The following is a 15,748-nucleotide window of genomic DNA, read 5'->3' on the forward strand; positions in this document are numbered from 1 at the left end:
TAGGAGCCAGAGATGGTGGATGCCCATCTTGGTGATGTCCCCCAAGGTATGGATTAAATCCACAATTCCAGGCTGGCAGCTCCACGGTGGATGGACGACCAAAACCCAGACCCCTCAAAGATTAATCCGTATTTTTTGTACTTTTATAATAACACGTTGTAGTGTATATCTGAAATATGTACCTTTAAAATCCCCTATCCAGTACTTTACTATTTCTCAAACGAAATGGGATGTCAGTACCTTTATGCATACAGATTTTTTGGAAATTGATCTCTAGCCACATTTTGACTACTCAGCTCTGGAGCAACTACACGTCCAAATATTTTAGTAAATCCACCTCATCGTTTCTGTTTTTATCCATATTTTGACTTCTATGTATTACTGTTGAGAGACTATTGATCCACAAATGTAGAGACTACTCCAAATTGGCTATTATATTTTTACATTCCTTAAATACCACATGTCTGGACCACTACTTATTTACCACCTCGTTTATTTATTTATTTTTTTGTGAATTGACTTTAACATACTTTCATGGGGTATTTAGCAAACATTTTGTTTTTGTTTTTTGAGGTAAATATAGCATAAAGGGATAGTGAATTGACATTTTCATTATCACATGAGATATTTGGGAAAAATAAGTTTGATGACCTAAATACCACATGCGATCTGCTTCAGTGAATGGAGCCAACTATTTACTATTTTCATGATATCTTTATTCCTCAAGCTGTATATGAAAGGATTTACAAAGGGAGTAAAAACTGTGTACAACAGTGGCATTATCTTCCTGGTCGTTTGTGATTGTCCTTTGTTTGGAATCAAATATGTGGCAGTTAGGGTTCCGTAAAACATAAAGACGACAGTAAGATGGGAGCTACAAGTGGAGAAGGATTTCAGTCTTCCCAAAGAGGAGGGTATCTTTATCAGAGTTAAAACAATGTAAGTATATGAAACCACTATCATCAGAAAGGGTAATATTATGATAGGAACACACAAAAAGGTAACTTCCATTTGAGCTCTGGATATATCCGAACAAGAAAGTTCCACAAGAGGATTGAAATCACAAAATAAATAGTCAATAACATTTGGCCCACAGAATTCTAGTTGACTTATTTCAAGTGTTGGTATTAATCCTATAGAACAGCTGAAAATCCAGGATACAAGAACTAGTTGAATGCAAAGTGTTTGTTTCATAATGGAGGTATAATGCAGAGGAGAGCAGATGGCCAGATAGCGGTCATAGGACATCACTGTCAGAAGGTAACATTCAAATCCTTCTGTTGAACAAAATACAAAATACTGAGTGATGCAACCAGAAAAGGATATGGAGGTCCTCTCATGTAGAACAACATGTAACATGTGAGGAGCAATATCGGTGGTCAGAATGATGTCAGATATAGAGAGTTGGGAGAGGAAGAAGTACATGGGAGAATGAAGGGTCTTGCTGTAATATACCAACATGATGATCAAGAAGTTTCCACATATTGTCACAATGTATATAATAAGGACCAAGGTGAAGAGCAGCAGATTATATACAGCATTGCTGTTGAACTTCAAAATGAAAAATGTGGTGACATTTCCTTTATGTGTAGTCTGTGTTATATAAGAGAAGATTATTAAAACATGCATATAGCTTAGAAGTAGGATTAAAAGTATATTTTCATTTTGCAAAATTAATAATAGTAAATAAGGTGAACCCATGTTTATTTTTTTTAGTTTCAATATGTCTTTATTGATTTAATATAGTAAAACCAAAATACAATACGGCAAAGTAAAATGAAAAGTGCCAGGGTGTACGGTAGATTAATATTTAGCCAATGCAGCCACTTGATTTGACAAAAAGGAAACAGTATCCTTGAGGGTGGCTGGGCTCAGTAGTGGAAAGAAGGAAAGAGAGAGGGGGGAGAGAAGGAAATTGGGAGGGATTAGGGAAGTGAGGCATAGGGTTGTTAGGAAGTGAAGAGAGGAGTGTGGACATATGCAAACATTTAGAGACAGGTATGACACCCAAAAAAAAAAAGGAGCTTATATGGATGATGGTGAAGCTAAGTTGCTTTACAATGTTATGGAAGGGATAGAGTGCATAATGGATGGGAAAGCCATTGAGACCAGGTGGTAAGGAACTTGTCCTTGAGGAAGTGGGCATTAGCAAACATAGATTAAAACAGAGCGTGTTCATTCCAGGTTTGTAACATGTTTTTGACATCAGGGGGTATTTCTTGTTTCCAGCTCCTAGTAATGGTGAATTTGGCTGATATGCGAATATGAGTCAGGATAGCGTGAGATTCAGGAGGCCAAGTTTCCATACCAATTCCTAGTAAGGCAAGTTTTGGGTCTTGTTTAAGTGGGAGTTTGGGGATGGAGAAGGGCCAAAGTGAAAATAGCACTCCAAAAGGCAGCAACTTTGGACCAAAATCACCAAATATGTGTGTCTGAGCCTATGGGGGTTATTTACGAAAGGCAAATGCACTTTGCACTGCATGTGCACTTGAAAGTGCATTGAAAGTGCACTTGGAAGTTCAGTCGCTCTAAATCTAAGGGGTAGATCTGAAATGAGTGGAGGCTCTGCTGATTTTATCATTCAATCGGGTGCAATCTAAAATGGTGTTTTTTGCATGTCCCCCTCGGATCTACAGCAACTTTACTTCCAAGTGCACTTTTAGTGCATTTTCAAGTGCACTTGCAGTGCAAAGTAGATTTTCCTTTAGTAAATAACCTCCTATATGTCCACAGTTTTTCTAACATTGTAGGGAGTGATCGGGGTATATTGTGGACAGTTTTGAGGGGATAAATACTACTTCTGGAGGAGCATTTGGGATGCTTTCCAGTGTGAGAGGCATCTGGAGTGTTTGAGGGGGAACCGCGTGGTCGCATACTGTTGCTCATGGTCGGCACAGAACTATAAGGCAGTTTCCCAGTAGAACATAGAGGAATTTTTTTTGTGAGTTTGTAGGGCTTATAAGTAAGAAGTAGAGGGGTTTCACTCCTAACTGCAGGGGTGGTGGAGTATTTATTATGGACAGAAGGTATTAGTGTCATGAAAGGAATGATTCCTTGAAGTGTGTGACACACTTAAGTTGAAGGCTTCTGGGAGAATTTGGTGGTGACTTTTTGGAAGGAGTATAATTGAGTCATAGAATATAGCTGTGAAATTGTATGAATCCCAATTCTTTTCTAATTTGATAACGAGACATCTTGTATTATCTGCTCCAACTATCTCAGTAAGTGGCAGAAAGCGTAATGTCTGTCTCGAGATTCCATGAGAGGGGCGAGTCACAGTAGACAATGCCTTAATTCTTGCTTTGATAGTGTCTAGGAAATGTGCCTGAGTTGTGTCCAAGTAGCTCCCAGAAGGAATTTTAAGTCCAGCTGCGAGGCAGCAGCTTCGAAGAGATGGTTGCGTTGAAGTAATTGGTGACGTTGGGAGCCCTCATTCCTGCAAGTCTGGTAGGCATATGCAAGATCATTGTTCTAATGCAAGATTTCTTAGAATTCTAAATTAAGTTGTGCATGAGGTTTTAAATTTTCCTAAGTTGCATCGGGAGTAGGAGAATGGGCAATGTTCGGAAAAGGTACAAGATATGTGGGAGTAAATACATTTTTGTCAGAGAGATCTTCCCATAAGGCAACGTCAGATTTAAGGCTTCTACAAAGTTTTGTTAAAGTGTTCATGAGTACCAAGAAATTGAGGGGTAGCATTCTTAAGCTTGGGGAGATAAGTTGTATTCCTAAGTAGGACAAGGTATCCAAAGATGCCCATGAAAAGGGAGTGGCATCCACATTTTGTTGTCTGAGGTGAGATGTAAGGCCAATAGCTAGTATATGAGATTTAGAATGAGTTGCTTGTAAAGGATATCAGACCAAATGATCTAAGGGGTGAGAGGGATTGTGTTGGGTTAGTCAGGAATATTAGTATGTCATCAGCGTAAAGTCCTATTTTATACTATGCAGAGTTGATAGTCCTGAAATCAGGGGATGGGACCTAACATTTTCAGCAAGTGGTTCCATGATCAAAGAAAATAAAAGATTATTGGGGAAAGCAGGCAGCCTCCCTTGTCCTGTTTGTTATAGGGAATGAGGCTGACATAAATTCGAACATTCAGACTTTGGCTGAGGGTTCGGTATACAATTTGGACATGGCTGAGTGAATACTAGACATGTGCAGAGTGAAATATTTTGTTTCGGAATTTCGTTTTCATCCGAAAAATAAATTTATTTAGTTACTCCCAAAATTCGTTTTATTTATTTTGTTTTTCGTTCAAAAATTGCATTCGTCTGAAAATCCACATGAATTATAGTCAAATCTGTCTTTGAAGACTTATGGTGTCTGGCGAATGTATAAAGAAGATTCGACGGAGCTGCTGAACTCTATATAGCTTATAGGTGGAGCATTTGACTCCGGAAATGTACGATTGCAGCGTCGTACAGTTTCGATGCTCCGTCGAATATTATTATAAACGTGTGTGTTTTTCGTTGCTTTGCCGAATCTCCATCGTTCATGTTGAATGAATGGTCTAAGTCTCACAATATCAGGTGTCAGATAGTGAGTGACTGATAATAACGAATTTGGCGGCAACCCATTGTGAGAGCGACATGGAGGCATTGGAGGACATTCCCGGGCCATCTACAAGTGTTTCTGTATATATATTATATACTCGTTCAAACAGAAACTGGTGGACTGGGGATAGCGATCACTGATCAGACAGGTAACAAGATTCTATAATAATAAATCCCCCCCACAACACAGGCAGCCTCTGAGGCTATCACAACCACACTAGCAGCAACACTAGTATCACTATAAGGTTCTCACACTAACACAATAGCAGAAGATTATTAGGAAAAAGCTTTAAAAGTTTAACTGTAGCTTATTTCACTATTGTTCTGCTGCTGTGCTTATGCTTAATAATAATCCGGGTTCTCTGACAAGTGACAATTCAAACAGACCAGCTAAGATTGACTTCTTCTGAAATGATTCAGTGGGTGTGTCTCTCTCTGCTAGCAATCGTAAGTGAAAGTAGGTTGGCTGTATGTGTGTACTTAGTTCTATCTATTTTACTGCTCCTCCTCTTTGGATACACTCAGCCAATGACATTCATCATCATCATTATTTTATTTTACTTCCCCCACCTAATTCCAAAATTCCAGAATCTTTTCTCTTCTCCCAAGAAGACCTTCTGCCTACATGTCACCTGCTGGCAACCTGTGCCACTGTCAGGGGTACTGTGCACCCAGTTGCAAAGGAAGCTGCTCTCAGCAACTCGGCCCTGGTGAGTACCTGACAGGCCCCCGAAAAGAACCAGACCTATCTCACAGTACCAAATTGATTTCATATAGGCCAAACAATGAAAGTTCTAAGCCTTGCAAAATTCTGATTCTGTGTGTCATACCTGAGTAAAGGGGTGAGAGAGAAAATGGAGATTGGCAAGAGAGGGGAGAGAGAAGAGTCCCAAAAAACGAACATGTTTGTACATAGTACACTTTAACCTGGGTAGGAGAGAACCAATAGCACTACAAGAAACAACACAGTGCAAAAACTGGTGACCAGAAACAAATCACAAAGAATTCCACTGGAACAGGGGGGTTGTGAACTTGGAATGCGGGACCTTATGGAGTAAGAAACAGGAGTTTCAGTTATTTATTTGTTATTGTGTGCCAGTCTCCATCAATGGGAGCAGCTGATCCATGCATGGAGGCTCCTGTATCTGGTGAGGGCGCTAGGCCTCAGTTGTGGATTTGCTTCATACCTTGTTTCAGGTGAAGAATAGTAATTGTTTTGTCCTGATAGGTGATAGAAATCTTGGTGGGGAATCCCCATTTGTACGAGATGCTATGCTGCTGCAATATTTTGGTGACAGGAGTAAGCTCCATTCTGTTCTGTGCCGTAGAGGATGAGATATCAGTGATATCTGAGAAGATAGCCAGATGTGTATATGACTCTGGGAAGGAAGGCAAGTTTTGTTTGTTGGAGTTTTTCCATAGTTTGGAAAAAGTGGATGCGAGTAAGGAAGTTTTGTGGTTTATCCGCTGTAATGTGCAGAAATTTAAAGGTCCCATGATCTGTTGATTATGAGATTGAACTCAGACAAAGATGGTATAAGTGCCTTAAACAGATTTTACAGATATTCCGTTAGATCCTGGGAGGATACTGACACAGGGCTCCCACAGATTTGTTTTTGTTTTCCCAGGAGAACGATCTTCTACGTCTACTAGTTTTGTTTGAATGTGTTGTCTACTAACTCGTTATAGGCCTCAGTAAACTCAGTGAGCTGTGTTTCTACTTTGTCTGTGTGGCCCCCCAAGTCATCTACTTGCATTTGAACGTGGGAGATGGATTTGTAAATACAGGCATACCCCACTTTTAAGTACACAATGGGGTTTATTTACTAAAGCTGGAAAGTGCAAAATCAGGCTAATTTCTGCATAGAAACCAATGAGCTTCCAGGTTTTATTACCAAAGCTTAACTGAACAGGCCGAGGTTAGAAGCTCATTGGTTTCTATGCAGAAGTGAGCCTGACTTTGCACTTTCCAGCTTTAGTAAATAAAACCCATTGTGTACTTAAAAGTGGGGTATTCCTGTATCTCTCTGAATTCCCTTCTGCAGGGTCATAAGCATTTGTTTTAATGTGTACTCGGAGACTGCATCATCCGAGATGGGTAGCTCTGCCAGTGAAAAATGATAGGAAATACCTATAAGCCTTGCACCCTGGACCAATATAAACAAAAAAAATAAAAATTGTACTGTGAACCTCTGAGGAGCAGCTGGTAGTGAGACCAAAAGTCTAATAATGCATTAAAGAAATCAAATAAATTTCATACCACGCTACAATAACCAATCATATATCCATAAATATGTAAATGCATATAATCAATTTAGCGTGATAAAAATAGTGATAATTGATACAAAATTAAATTTCCATATATAGATACATGACATAATAAATAAATTAAATTGGTTGGAGAGGTTTTTTTTAGTTTTTTTTTTAAAATAACAAACATGTTATATGTACCTAGACTGCGCAGTTCGTTTTGCACAGTGTCCCCAATCCTGCTGTTCTGTGGTCCCAGCTCCGCCCCACAAAAGATAACCCCTCCATAGACACAGAGTGTATGTTTCAGTCCTGCCCCACGGCGGCCGCATCTTTTGGATTTGATTGACAGCAGTGCGAGCCAATGGCTGCACTGCTATCAATCTATCCAACGAACAGCCAAGAAGACCGGGCCGAGAAGATCTGAGAAGCCAGCTCGTTCTCAACATGGGACTTTGGAGAGCTCAGGTAAGTAAATGGGGTGGCGGAGGGGCAGGCATAGGATGCATTAAGGTGAAAAAAACTGAAGGTTTACAACCCCTTTAAACGTAGTAGAAAACTGTGATAATTAATATTGATTTAAGAGTCCATAAATATCAATCCAAGTGAGTGATAAGAATCCTTAATGGAAGAGGGTGTGGCGACCGGTCTCCAAGATGGACGTGTAATCTAGAGCTCTGCTCGTCCACGGGAGGCAATCTACAGCTATCGGAAATCTCCAGCGGTATCCAAAGCCCCAATCAGCGCTAACTTGGAGATGAACACCCGAGGAGCCGAACAAGGATGGCTAGACACCGAAAACATCCTCAGCAACCACAGAAAATGACAAACTTTTATGCCGCCCATGGCCCTCAATAAAATGTCAGCGGCGATCGGGAGCAGAGGACAAAGCATAGACACGGAGCAAGATAACGGGCTCCCATCCACCTCCAACCGCTCCACTCACTCGCCCAGCGAATCCTCCTCGGGCCCATCAAGTCCCACAACACGGAGCCCGGCCAAATCCAAGCCACGGAGGGAGTACCCGAGTAGGCCGCAAGCCGATCCGGATATGGAGGTAAGCAGGCCTCACCACGCCACCACTACTCAGTGTGCTCAGGAGGGAGACCCCATTACAGATTTCCCCACAGCTGACAGGCCAGTATCAGATACCATGTTGAAAGATATGCTGCTGTCTCTGAGGTCTTCACTACAGGTGGACATGGTAAGGGTGATAACAGAACAGGAGAGAACTGTACACTCTAGGTAAGAGGGTGAATCAGGTGGAACACAAAATGGAGGAATATACCTCTTCATACAATGTAATGGTTGAATCACACACAGCACAGGGGGAGGACATAGATTGGATTAAAGATAAGCTGGCAGACCTCGAGGACAGATCAAGGAGGAACAACCTCAAGTTAAAATGCATACCAGAAGCTGTCCCCCCCAATCAACTTCTACAGTTTGCCCAAACCCTCTTCTCCACCCTTCCTGAGGTAACGGCACAAGACCTCATCATGGATAGGATTCATAGAATCACAAAACCATCCTTTCTACCTGCTGAAATCCCTAGGGTCTTACTGAGGGTACACTATTTCCACATCAAGGATCAAATCTTGCAAGCATCCCGCAAACAAGACAACATTCCCCAGCAATATGCCAACATTGGAGTGCTCCCTAATCTCTCTAGACATACCTTGCAATGCCACCGTTATCTAATGACCATTACCAAAGCACTGAGGAACCATAAAATCCTCCATAAAATGGAAATACTCTGCAACATTCTCTATCACCCACAACGGCACCACAATCTCAATATCCTCACTGGAGGAAGGGCTTACCGCTCTATGGAAGTGGAATATTCTTCCTGACCAAACCACCAACTACTCTCCCCCAGCTGGGCTGCCACACATTCAGAATGACTGGCAAGTTGTTTCCCATAAGTGCACCAATAAAACTTGTGTGGTCATAAATAATACTCAGGACCACACAAATTTGCCTCCAAGGATGAGTCTCACATAGTTACTCTCCTTAATAACCCCACGTTACCAATAGCAGTGACGTCTGCTCAAGGATCATTTCATGGATCCACTTCTTATAACACCCTTGTTATCATATCTTAACTTTTTCTTTTGTTCCTTTTACTGTTTCTTTGATATGCATAGTTACGTTTGAAGCATAACAAACTTCCAATGAACTCATCACTCCAAGACATCCCTCGATGGAAGCACAACAGCAGTCCAGGACAAATCCAATGGACACAGTGAGTACTCCAACAACACCTCACAAAATATTACCTACCCTCTACAATGACAATAACATGTTGTTTAGCCATTAATGCCCGAGGGCTAAATCACCAAGTGAAAAGATTTTCTCTCTGGAAAGAAGCCAGTAAACATAAGGCGGATATTCTCTGTGTACAAGAAATGCACTTCCAATTTGACAGAATACCGCAATGCACACATAGGGAATACCCACACATCTACATGGCCTGTAATCCAAACAAAAAGAGTGGAGGAGTTTTACTAGCTTTTAAATGCTCTCTATCCTTTCAACCCAAGGAGACTTTTCTTGACACAGAAGGCAGATTCATTATCGTCTCAGGAGACATAAACTCGAAACCATATACCATAGTCACAATCTATGCTCCGAATATACATGAAATCCACTTCCTTAAAAGAGTTCTTTACAAAATTAACTCACTAAAGTACGGCAATGTATTAATTTGCAGAGATTTAATATAACATCACACCCAACAATGGATGCATCATCGGTTAAATCCAAAAACACACCAGCGCTACAACCACTTCTTCACAAAGAGGAACAAAGGCAGAGTTCTCAGCAGCTTCAAAATATTCTCTCAAACATTCACAACTTAGAAACCCAAAACAAACAATCACCAACAACACTCATAACTGACAAACTTAATTATATCCGTGAACAACTCAGAGAGTTGCTAACACAACAGTATGACAAACATCGCAGACGTCTGAAACTAAATTACTATACTAATGCTAACAAAGCAAGCAAGTACCTTGCAAACAGGTTAAAAGCTGTATGCACAAAGACAAGGATAGCATTCCTAAAACACCCAACATTAGCTCACAAAATAATACACCCACAAGATATAGCAAACCAACTTTCAGACTATTATGGCTCACTGTATAACTTACATAAAGATCCCAGCACACCCCAACCTACCGCTGACAAAATACATGAATTCCTGCAGAACATTACCCTACCATTCCTCTCTACACAACAATTGGAAGTACTAAATGCACCATTTACCGTCCAGGAGGTTGAAAAAACTATAGACACACTTCCTAATGGTAAAGCCCCCGGACCAGACGGTTTCTCTAATGAATACCTAAAAACGTTCAAAAGTATTCTATCACCACATCTAGTGACTGTATACAAAAAAACTGCTGAGACTGCAACCCTTCCTCCAGAAATGCTGAAGGCACATATAGTTTCTTTCCCAAAACATGGAAAGGAACCAAACACACTGGCCAACTTTAGACCTATATCTCTTATCAATTCAGATACCAAAGTATATGCCAAACTTCTGGCTAAAAGACGCTCAAATATTATCCCTTCACTTATGACCAGATGCTTTGTGAGGGGGAGACAAACCTCTGACGCAACCAGGAGAATTGTCAATATAATTTATCATGCTGAAAAGAATCAAACGCCTTCTCTGCTGTTGTCTATTGACACAGAGAAGGCATTCGATAGAGTCCACTGGACCTATATGAGGATGACGCTAACTAAGTTTGGATTTTGAGGTTCTGTTTTACAGGCTATTATTGCATTGTACTCATGTCCCACGGCACAGGTATATACTGCCAACACTTTATCTACTCCATTCAATATCAGCAATGGTACAAGACAGGGGTGTCCCCTATCCCCTTCCATCTTCAATATTATGATTGAACCCCTAGCCGAAACTATCAGAACACACCCTCGATCATGGGTTTCCAGTTTGGCTCCACATCACATACTATTAATCTATGTGCGGACAATGTAATCCTACTCTTAACTAACTTGAGTACATCTCTAAAACAAACCCACAAAATTATCACTACCTTTGGTAACTATCATACTACAAGGTTAATTTCTCTAAATCCTTGATACTAGATGTAGGAATCCCTCCTAGTACAAGATGTAAACTCCAAGCACAACTGCCTTATACGTGGCGTAAAAGAGGTATCACATATCTTGGAATAACACTAACAGACAGAACTTCCACTCTAGCCAAAGCTAATATGATCCGGTTGATTGCTAAACTGGAAGCCCAAACCAAAAATATGTCCATGAAAGAAATATCATGGCTTAGTAAAATAGCGTATAAGCTGCTAATATTGCCACAAATATTATACATGTTTCCTGTACCTTACCAATCTACATTCCCTACCACTACATCAAAACTTTAGCCACTATAGGCTGGAAGTACATATGGAATGGCAAAAAAGCTAGATGCTCCCACAATAACCCTACTTAAAAAATAAAAAAGCTGGAGGGACGGGTCTAGTAGATATTTACAACTTAAACATTGGTTCCAAAAAGCCACCGCTACCACTGTGGGTAGATATTGAAAGGACAACAGCACCGACAAATAATCTGCTTCATCTAGTTATGAGTGATAGATGGTCTAAATGGAAAGTACACAAACTGCCCCCCACAATACAAATCTCATTAAAAGCATGGAGATTTATACTGGAACAGAAACACATGGACGAACAAGACACAAAATATGAACTACCATTGACCCTACTAGAAGCAAAAATCCAAATGCTGTCAGTAAATGATAGACATGTGCAAAAGGAAAAAATTTGTTTAGTTTAGTTTTGTTTTAATTCGTTAATTCATTAATTTCGTTTAGTTATATTCGTTAACTTCCTTAAATTCATTTTCGGATTTCGTTTAGTTTTCTACCGAATTCGAAAAATCGGCCACATTCGAAAATATTTCAACCAAATTCGAAAATATTTCTACCGGATTGGAAATGATTTCAACATGATTCGACATTATTTCAACCACATTCGAAAATATTTTGTGACCCGACTTTAGGGCCATGTATCTCGGGGTCACTTGGTGCTAGAAACTCCAAATTTAGATATGTTGTAGTGCTAGTACTATTGTGTTTGCATACCAAATTTGGGGTTTCTAGCTATAAGTGACCCCGAGATATGTGGCCCCAAAATCGGGTCACAAAATGTTATTCTCTGCTCTAATAACTAATAACATTTTGCGACCCGATTATGGGGCCACATATCTCGGGGTTACTTATAGCTAGAAACCCCAAATTTGATATGCAAACACAATAATACTAGCACTACAACATATCCAAATTTGGAGTGTCTAGCACCAAGTGACCCCGAGATACATGGCCCTAAATTCGGGTCACAAAATATTTTCGAATGCGGTTGAAATAATGTTGAATCATGTTGAAATCATTTCGAATGCAGTTGAAATAATGTCGAATCATGTTGAAATAATTTCGAATGCATTCGAAATTATTTCAACATGATTCGACATTATTTCAACCACATTTGAAAATATTTTGTGACCCGACTTTAGGGCCATGTATCTCGGGGTCACTTGGTGCTAGAAACTCCACACCAAATTTGGGGTTTCTAGCTATAAGTGACCCCGAGATATGTTGCCCCAAAATCGGGTCGCAAAATGTCATTCATTGCTCTAATAACTAATAACATTTTGCGACCCGATTTTCAGGCCACATATCTCGAGGTCACTTATAGCTAGAAACCCCAAATTTGGTATGCAAACACAATAATACTAGCACTACAACATATCCAGTGTCTAGCACCAAGTGACCCCGAGATACATGGCCCTAAAGTCGGGTCACAAAATATTTTCGAATGTGCTAAAGAAGAGGAGGGTAAAAGTGATGGACTGACCAAGCATGTCTCCAGACCTCAACCCTATTGAGCATCTGCAGGGCATCCTTATATGGAAGGTGGAGGAGCGCAAGGTCTCTAACATCCACCAGCTCTGTGATGTTGTCAAGGAGGAGTGGCAGAGGATTCCAGTGGCAACCTGTGAAGATCTGGTGAACTCCATGCCCAAGAGGGTTAAGGCAGTGCTGTAAAATAATGACGGCCATACAAAATATTGACACAAAATATTGACACTTTCGGCCCAATTTGGGCGTTTTCACTTAGGGGTGTGCTCACTTTTGTTGCCAGCGGTTTAGACATTAATGGCTGTGTGTTGAGTTATTTTGAGGGGACAGAAAATGTACACTGTTATACAAGCTGTACACTCACTACTTTACATTGTAGCAAAGGATAATTTCTTCAGTGTTGTCACATGAAAAGATAGAATAAAATATACACAAAAATGTGAGGGGTGTACTCACTTTTGTGAGATAGTGTGTGTGTGTGTGTGTGTGTGTGTGTGTGTGTGTGTGTGTGTGTGTGTGTGTGTGTGTGTGTGTGTATATTACAGTTACAAGGCAATGAAACATATTTACACAACTTTAGTATTTGGACTTAAATACACTTTAATGCCATACAAAAGTGGAGACTTAAGCTAGTTGCTCAATGCGCTAAGCTATAGAAATGATTATTTATCAAATTATTATTCTCATCAACGATCACTTAGTGAATTTAGCTAGAAATGTAAAAAATAAATTACTTACCCTATTTACTAATGGTCTCTCGTAAAAATCCATAGGTGGTTACGTGTATTGAAATAAATGAAAAATAAAAAAATATATAGCTGAAAATAAAAATGTTAAAAATATAAAAAGTAGTTAATGTTTAATATCACAAGAATAGTCTTTATAAGAGGTATTTTTTACCATAATTTATATTTAACTATGAAAAAATAAACATATGAGGTTATACAATGAATAAAATAGAAGAAGAGCAAGAGAGAAAATAAGTATATTATTATATATATTGTAAGCGTACAATGTTCTGTATGATCTGTATCATTGGATAGGTAATATAAGATAAATAAGAAACCCTTTGAACAGAAACATTTATATATTTCTTTGCACAGATTAAAGGTTCCATAGAGAGTAACTAAGATCTCTTTGGAATTATGTTTATGTCTTTGATTAAGAAAAAAGTTTTTTTTAGCAATATATTTTTTTAAAATAAATGAAATGATGTAATAATGTATTGCTCGGAGACATAAGTGTAACATTTGAAAGAAACCTGTGCTAAAATACATAAGTAGTCTGCTACTACTTACCTCTCCTTCTGCAATGGTAGTTTCCTGGCTGTCATGTTGATCCAATAGATTCAAAGCACACTTCTGAGCATGTTTTTTAAAATAAAAATGATCCTTTAGAGCAGTGGTCATCAACCCTGTCCTCAGGGCCCACTAACAGGCCAGGTTTGCAAGATAACTGAAAAACATCACAGGTGATATAATTTGCTGCTCAGTGATTGCCGTATTCTAGTCTGCATCTCCCCAAGGTAATACATAAAACCTGGCCTGTTAGTGGGCCCTGAGGACAGGGTTGATGACCACTGCTTTAGAGCACAAAATATATAAAGACACAATACACTCCTTCAGTCCATAGATATCTCCTACAGTACTTAATTTTTGCTGCAAGATGCCCTCAGTCTTCCCGATAGAATGCCCAGTATAATTGAATCAAGAAGGCTAAGGGTAGACATGTGTGCTTTGTTTCATCCAGAATTGAAATTCAGAAGAAGTTAGTGTTATTCGGAAATTTATGAATTACAATAGTAATGGATTTAAATGAATCTGATGAATCTGAAATAAAGAAACAAAGATTTCAGATGAAATGTGAATGAGAATAGTTTTCAAATCGAATTCAAATAGTTTTCAAATTGAATTTGAAAAGTTTTCGAATCAAATTTGAATTTCAGAAGAGAATAAAATAGAAGAGAAAATAAAGGAATACAATAGAAAAAATATCAAAGAATAAAAAATAATAAAATAAAAAATAAAAAGAATAGAATAGAAAATAAAAGAACTGTATAAAAAAGGTAGAAAATAAAGGAACAGAGTAGAATAAAAAAATAGAAAGAATATAACCATCTTCTGAAATTTTAATTCCAAATAGAATAAATTGTAATTCAAATATAATAGAAAATAATAGAATATAAAAAAGAAAGAATACAATACAATACAATAGAAAGTATATAACATTCTTCTTCAAAAATTTCAAATAAAATAGAAAAAGAATTAGAATACAATAGAAAATAAAATAATAGAATAGAATTGAAAAAAAAAAAAACAATAGAAATAATATAACACTACAGCCATATTCTGGAATTCAAATTTTGAATAGAATAAATTTGAATTTGAATAGAATAAAAAACAATAACAAATAGAAAAGAAAATAATAGAATAGAATAGAATAGAAAAAACAAAAGAATTGAATGGATTAAAAAGAATATAGCCATCTTCCAAAGTTCAAATTTCAAATTTTATTAATTAAATTTTGAATAGAATTCAAATTAAATTCAAATATTTTCGATTGATTTTGATCTAATTGAGTTCAATTCGACCAAATTTGGAAAATTCTAATTGATTGGACCTTAAATAAACAAAAGAATTTCCGAAAACAAGTTAAACAAATTTAACTAAAATAATATTTTCATTCTGCACATTTCTAGCTAAGGACATACGCTGAAGAAAGTAAGTGTGACAGTTACTCCCCCTAAGAGGGCACGGACACAGCATCTCTTATTTAACCACTTGTTGCCCACCCACCATCAAATGATGATGGGGCGACTCTCGTTCTGGGAGGATATCAAATTCCATAGTCCCAGAACAACCACTCTCAAGCCCTCGTGGGGGGCAAACAGCACAGCAATCTCTGTAAAGAGCCAATGACGCGGCTCTTTAACCTTGTGATCGGGTGTGTCCAATTACAGCTGGTCACACGTAAACACGGAAGTTCTGGTAATTGTCTGACAGAGTGTGTGCTGTGAAAAAAATAGTGTAGCGC

At 38.6% G+C, this 15,748-nt stretch overlaps 1 protein-coding gene across 2 annotated transcripts; it reads right to left on the reverse strand.

The window, feature by feature from the left end:
• Positions 1-260: 260 nt before the first annotated feature.
• LOC143964039 (olfactory receptor 1J4-like) lies at positions 261-13,759 on the reverse strand. Of its 2 annotated transcripts, XM_077473753.1 has the most exons (3): positions 13,728-13,759; positions 13,454-13,533; positions 261-1,593 (listed from the first exon to the last, which is right to left on the reverse strand). In XM_077473753.1, the coding sequence occupies exons 2-3, from the start codon at positions 13,484-13,486 to the stop codon at positions 652-654; spliced, it is 975 nt and encodes a 324-aa protein (XP_077329879.1). In that variant the 5' UTR covers positions 13,487-13,533; positions 13,728-13,759; the 3' UTR covers positions 261-651. The 2 variants fall into 2 exon arrangements, with proteins under 2 accessions (XP_077329879.1, XP_077329878.1); XM_077473752.1 differs by having other exon boundaries at positions 13,454-13,753.
• Between the last annotated feature and the right edge of the window lie 1,989 nt (positions 13,760-15,748).

This window comes from Lithobates pipiens, unplaced genomic scaffold (genome assembly GCF_037356315.1).
Source record: "Lithobates pipiens isolate NorthernLeopardFrog02 unplaced genomic scaffold, aLitPip1_a1.2 Scaffold_8, whole genome shotgun sequence".
In the NCBI taxonomy this organism is placed as follows: Eukaryota; Metazoa; Chordata; class Amphibia; order Anura; family Ranidae; genus Lithobates; species Lithobates pipiens.

What these genes read in the sequence shown, in the direction of transcription:
- LOC143964039 (XM_077473753.1), bottom strand. Translation starts at nt 13,486, where the DNA reads ATGGATTTTTACGAGAGACCATTAGTAAATAGG. An exon ending in AGAGACCATTAGTAAATAGG is followed by an intron (nt 1,594 to 13,453) that starts GTAAGTAATTTA and finishes TATATAACACAG; the next exon opens with ACTACACATAAAGGAAATGT.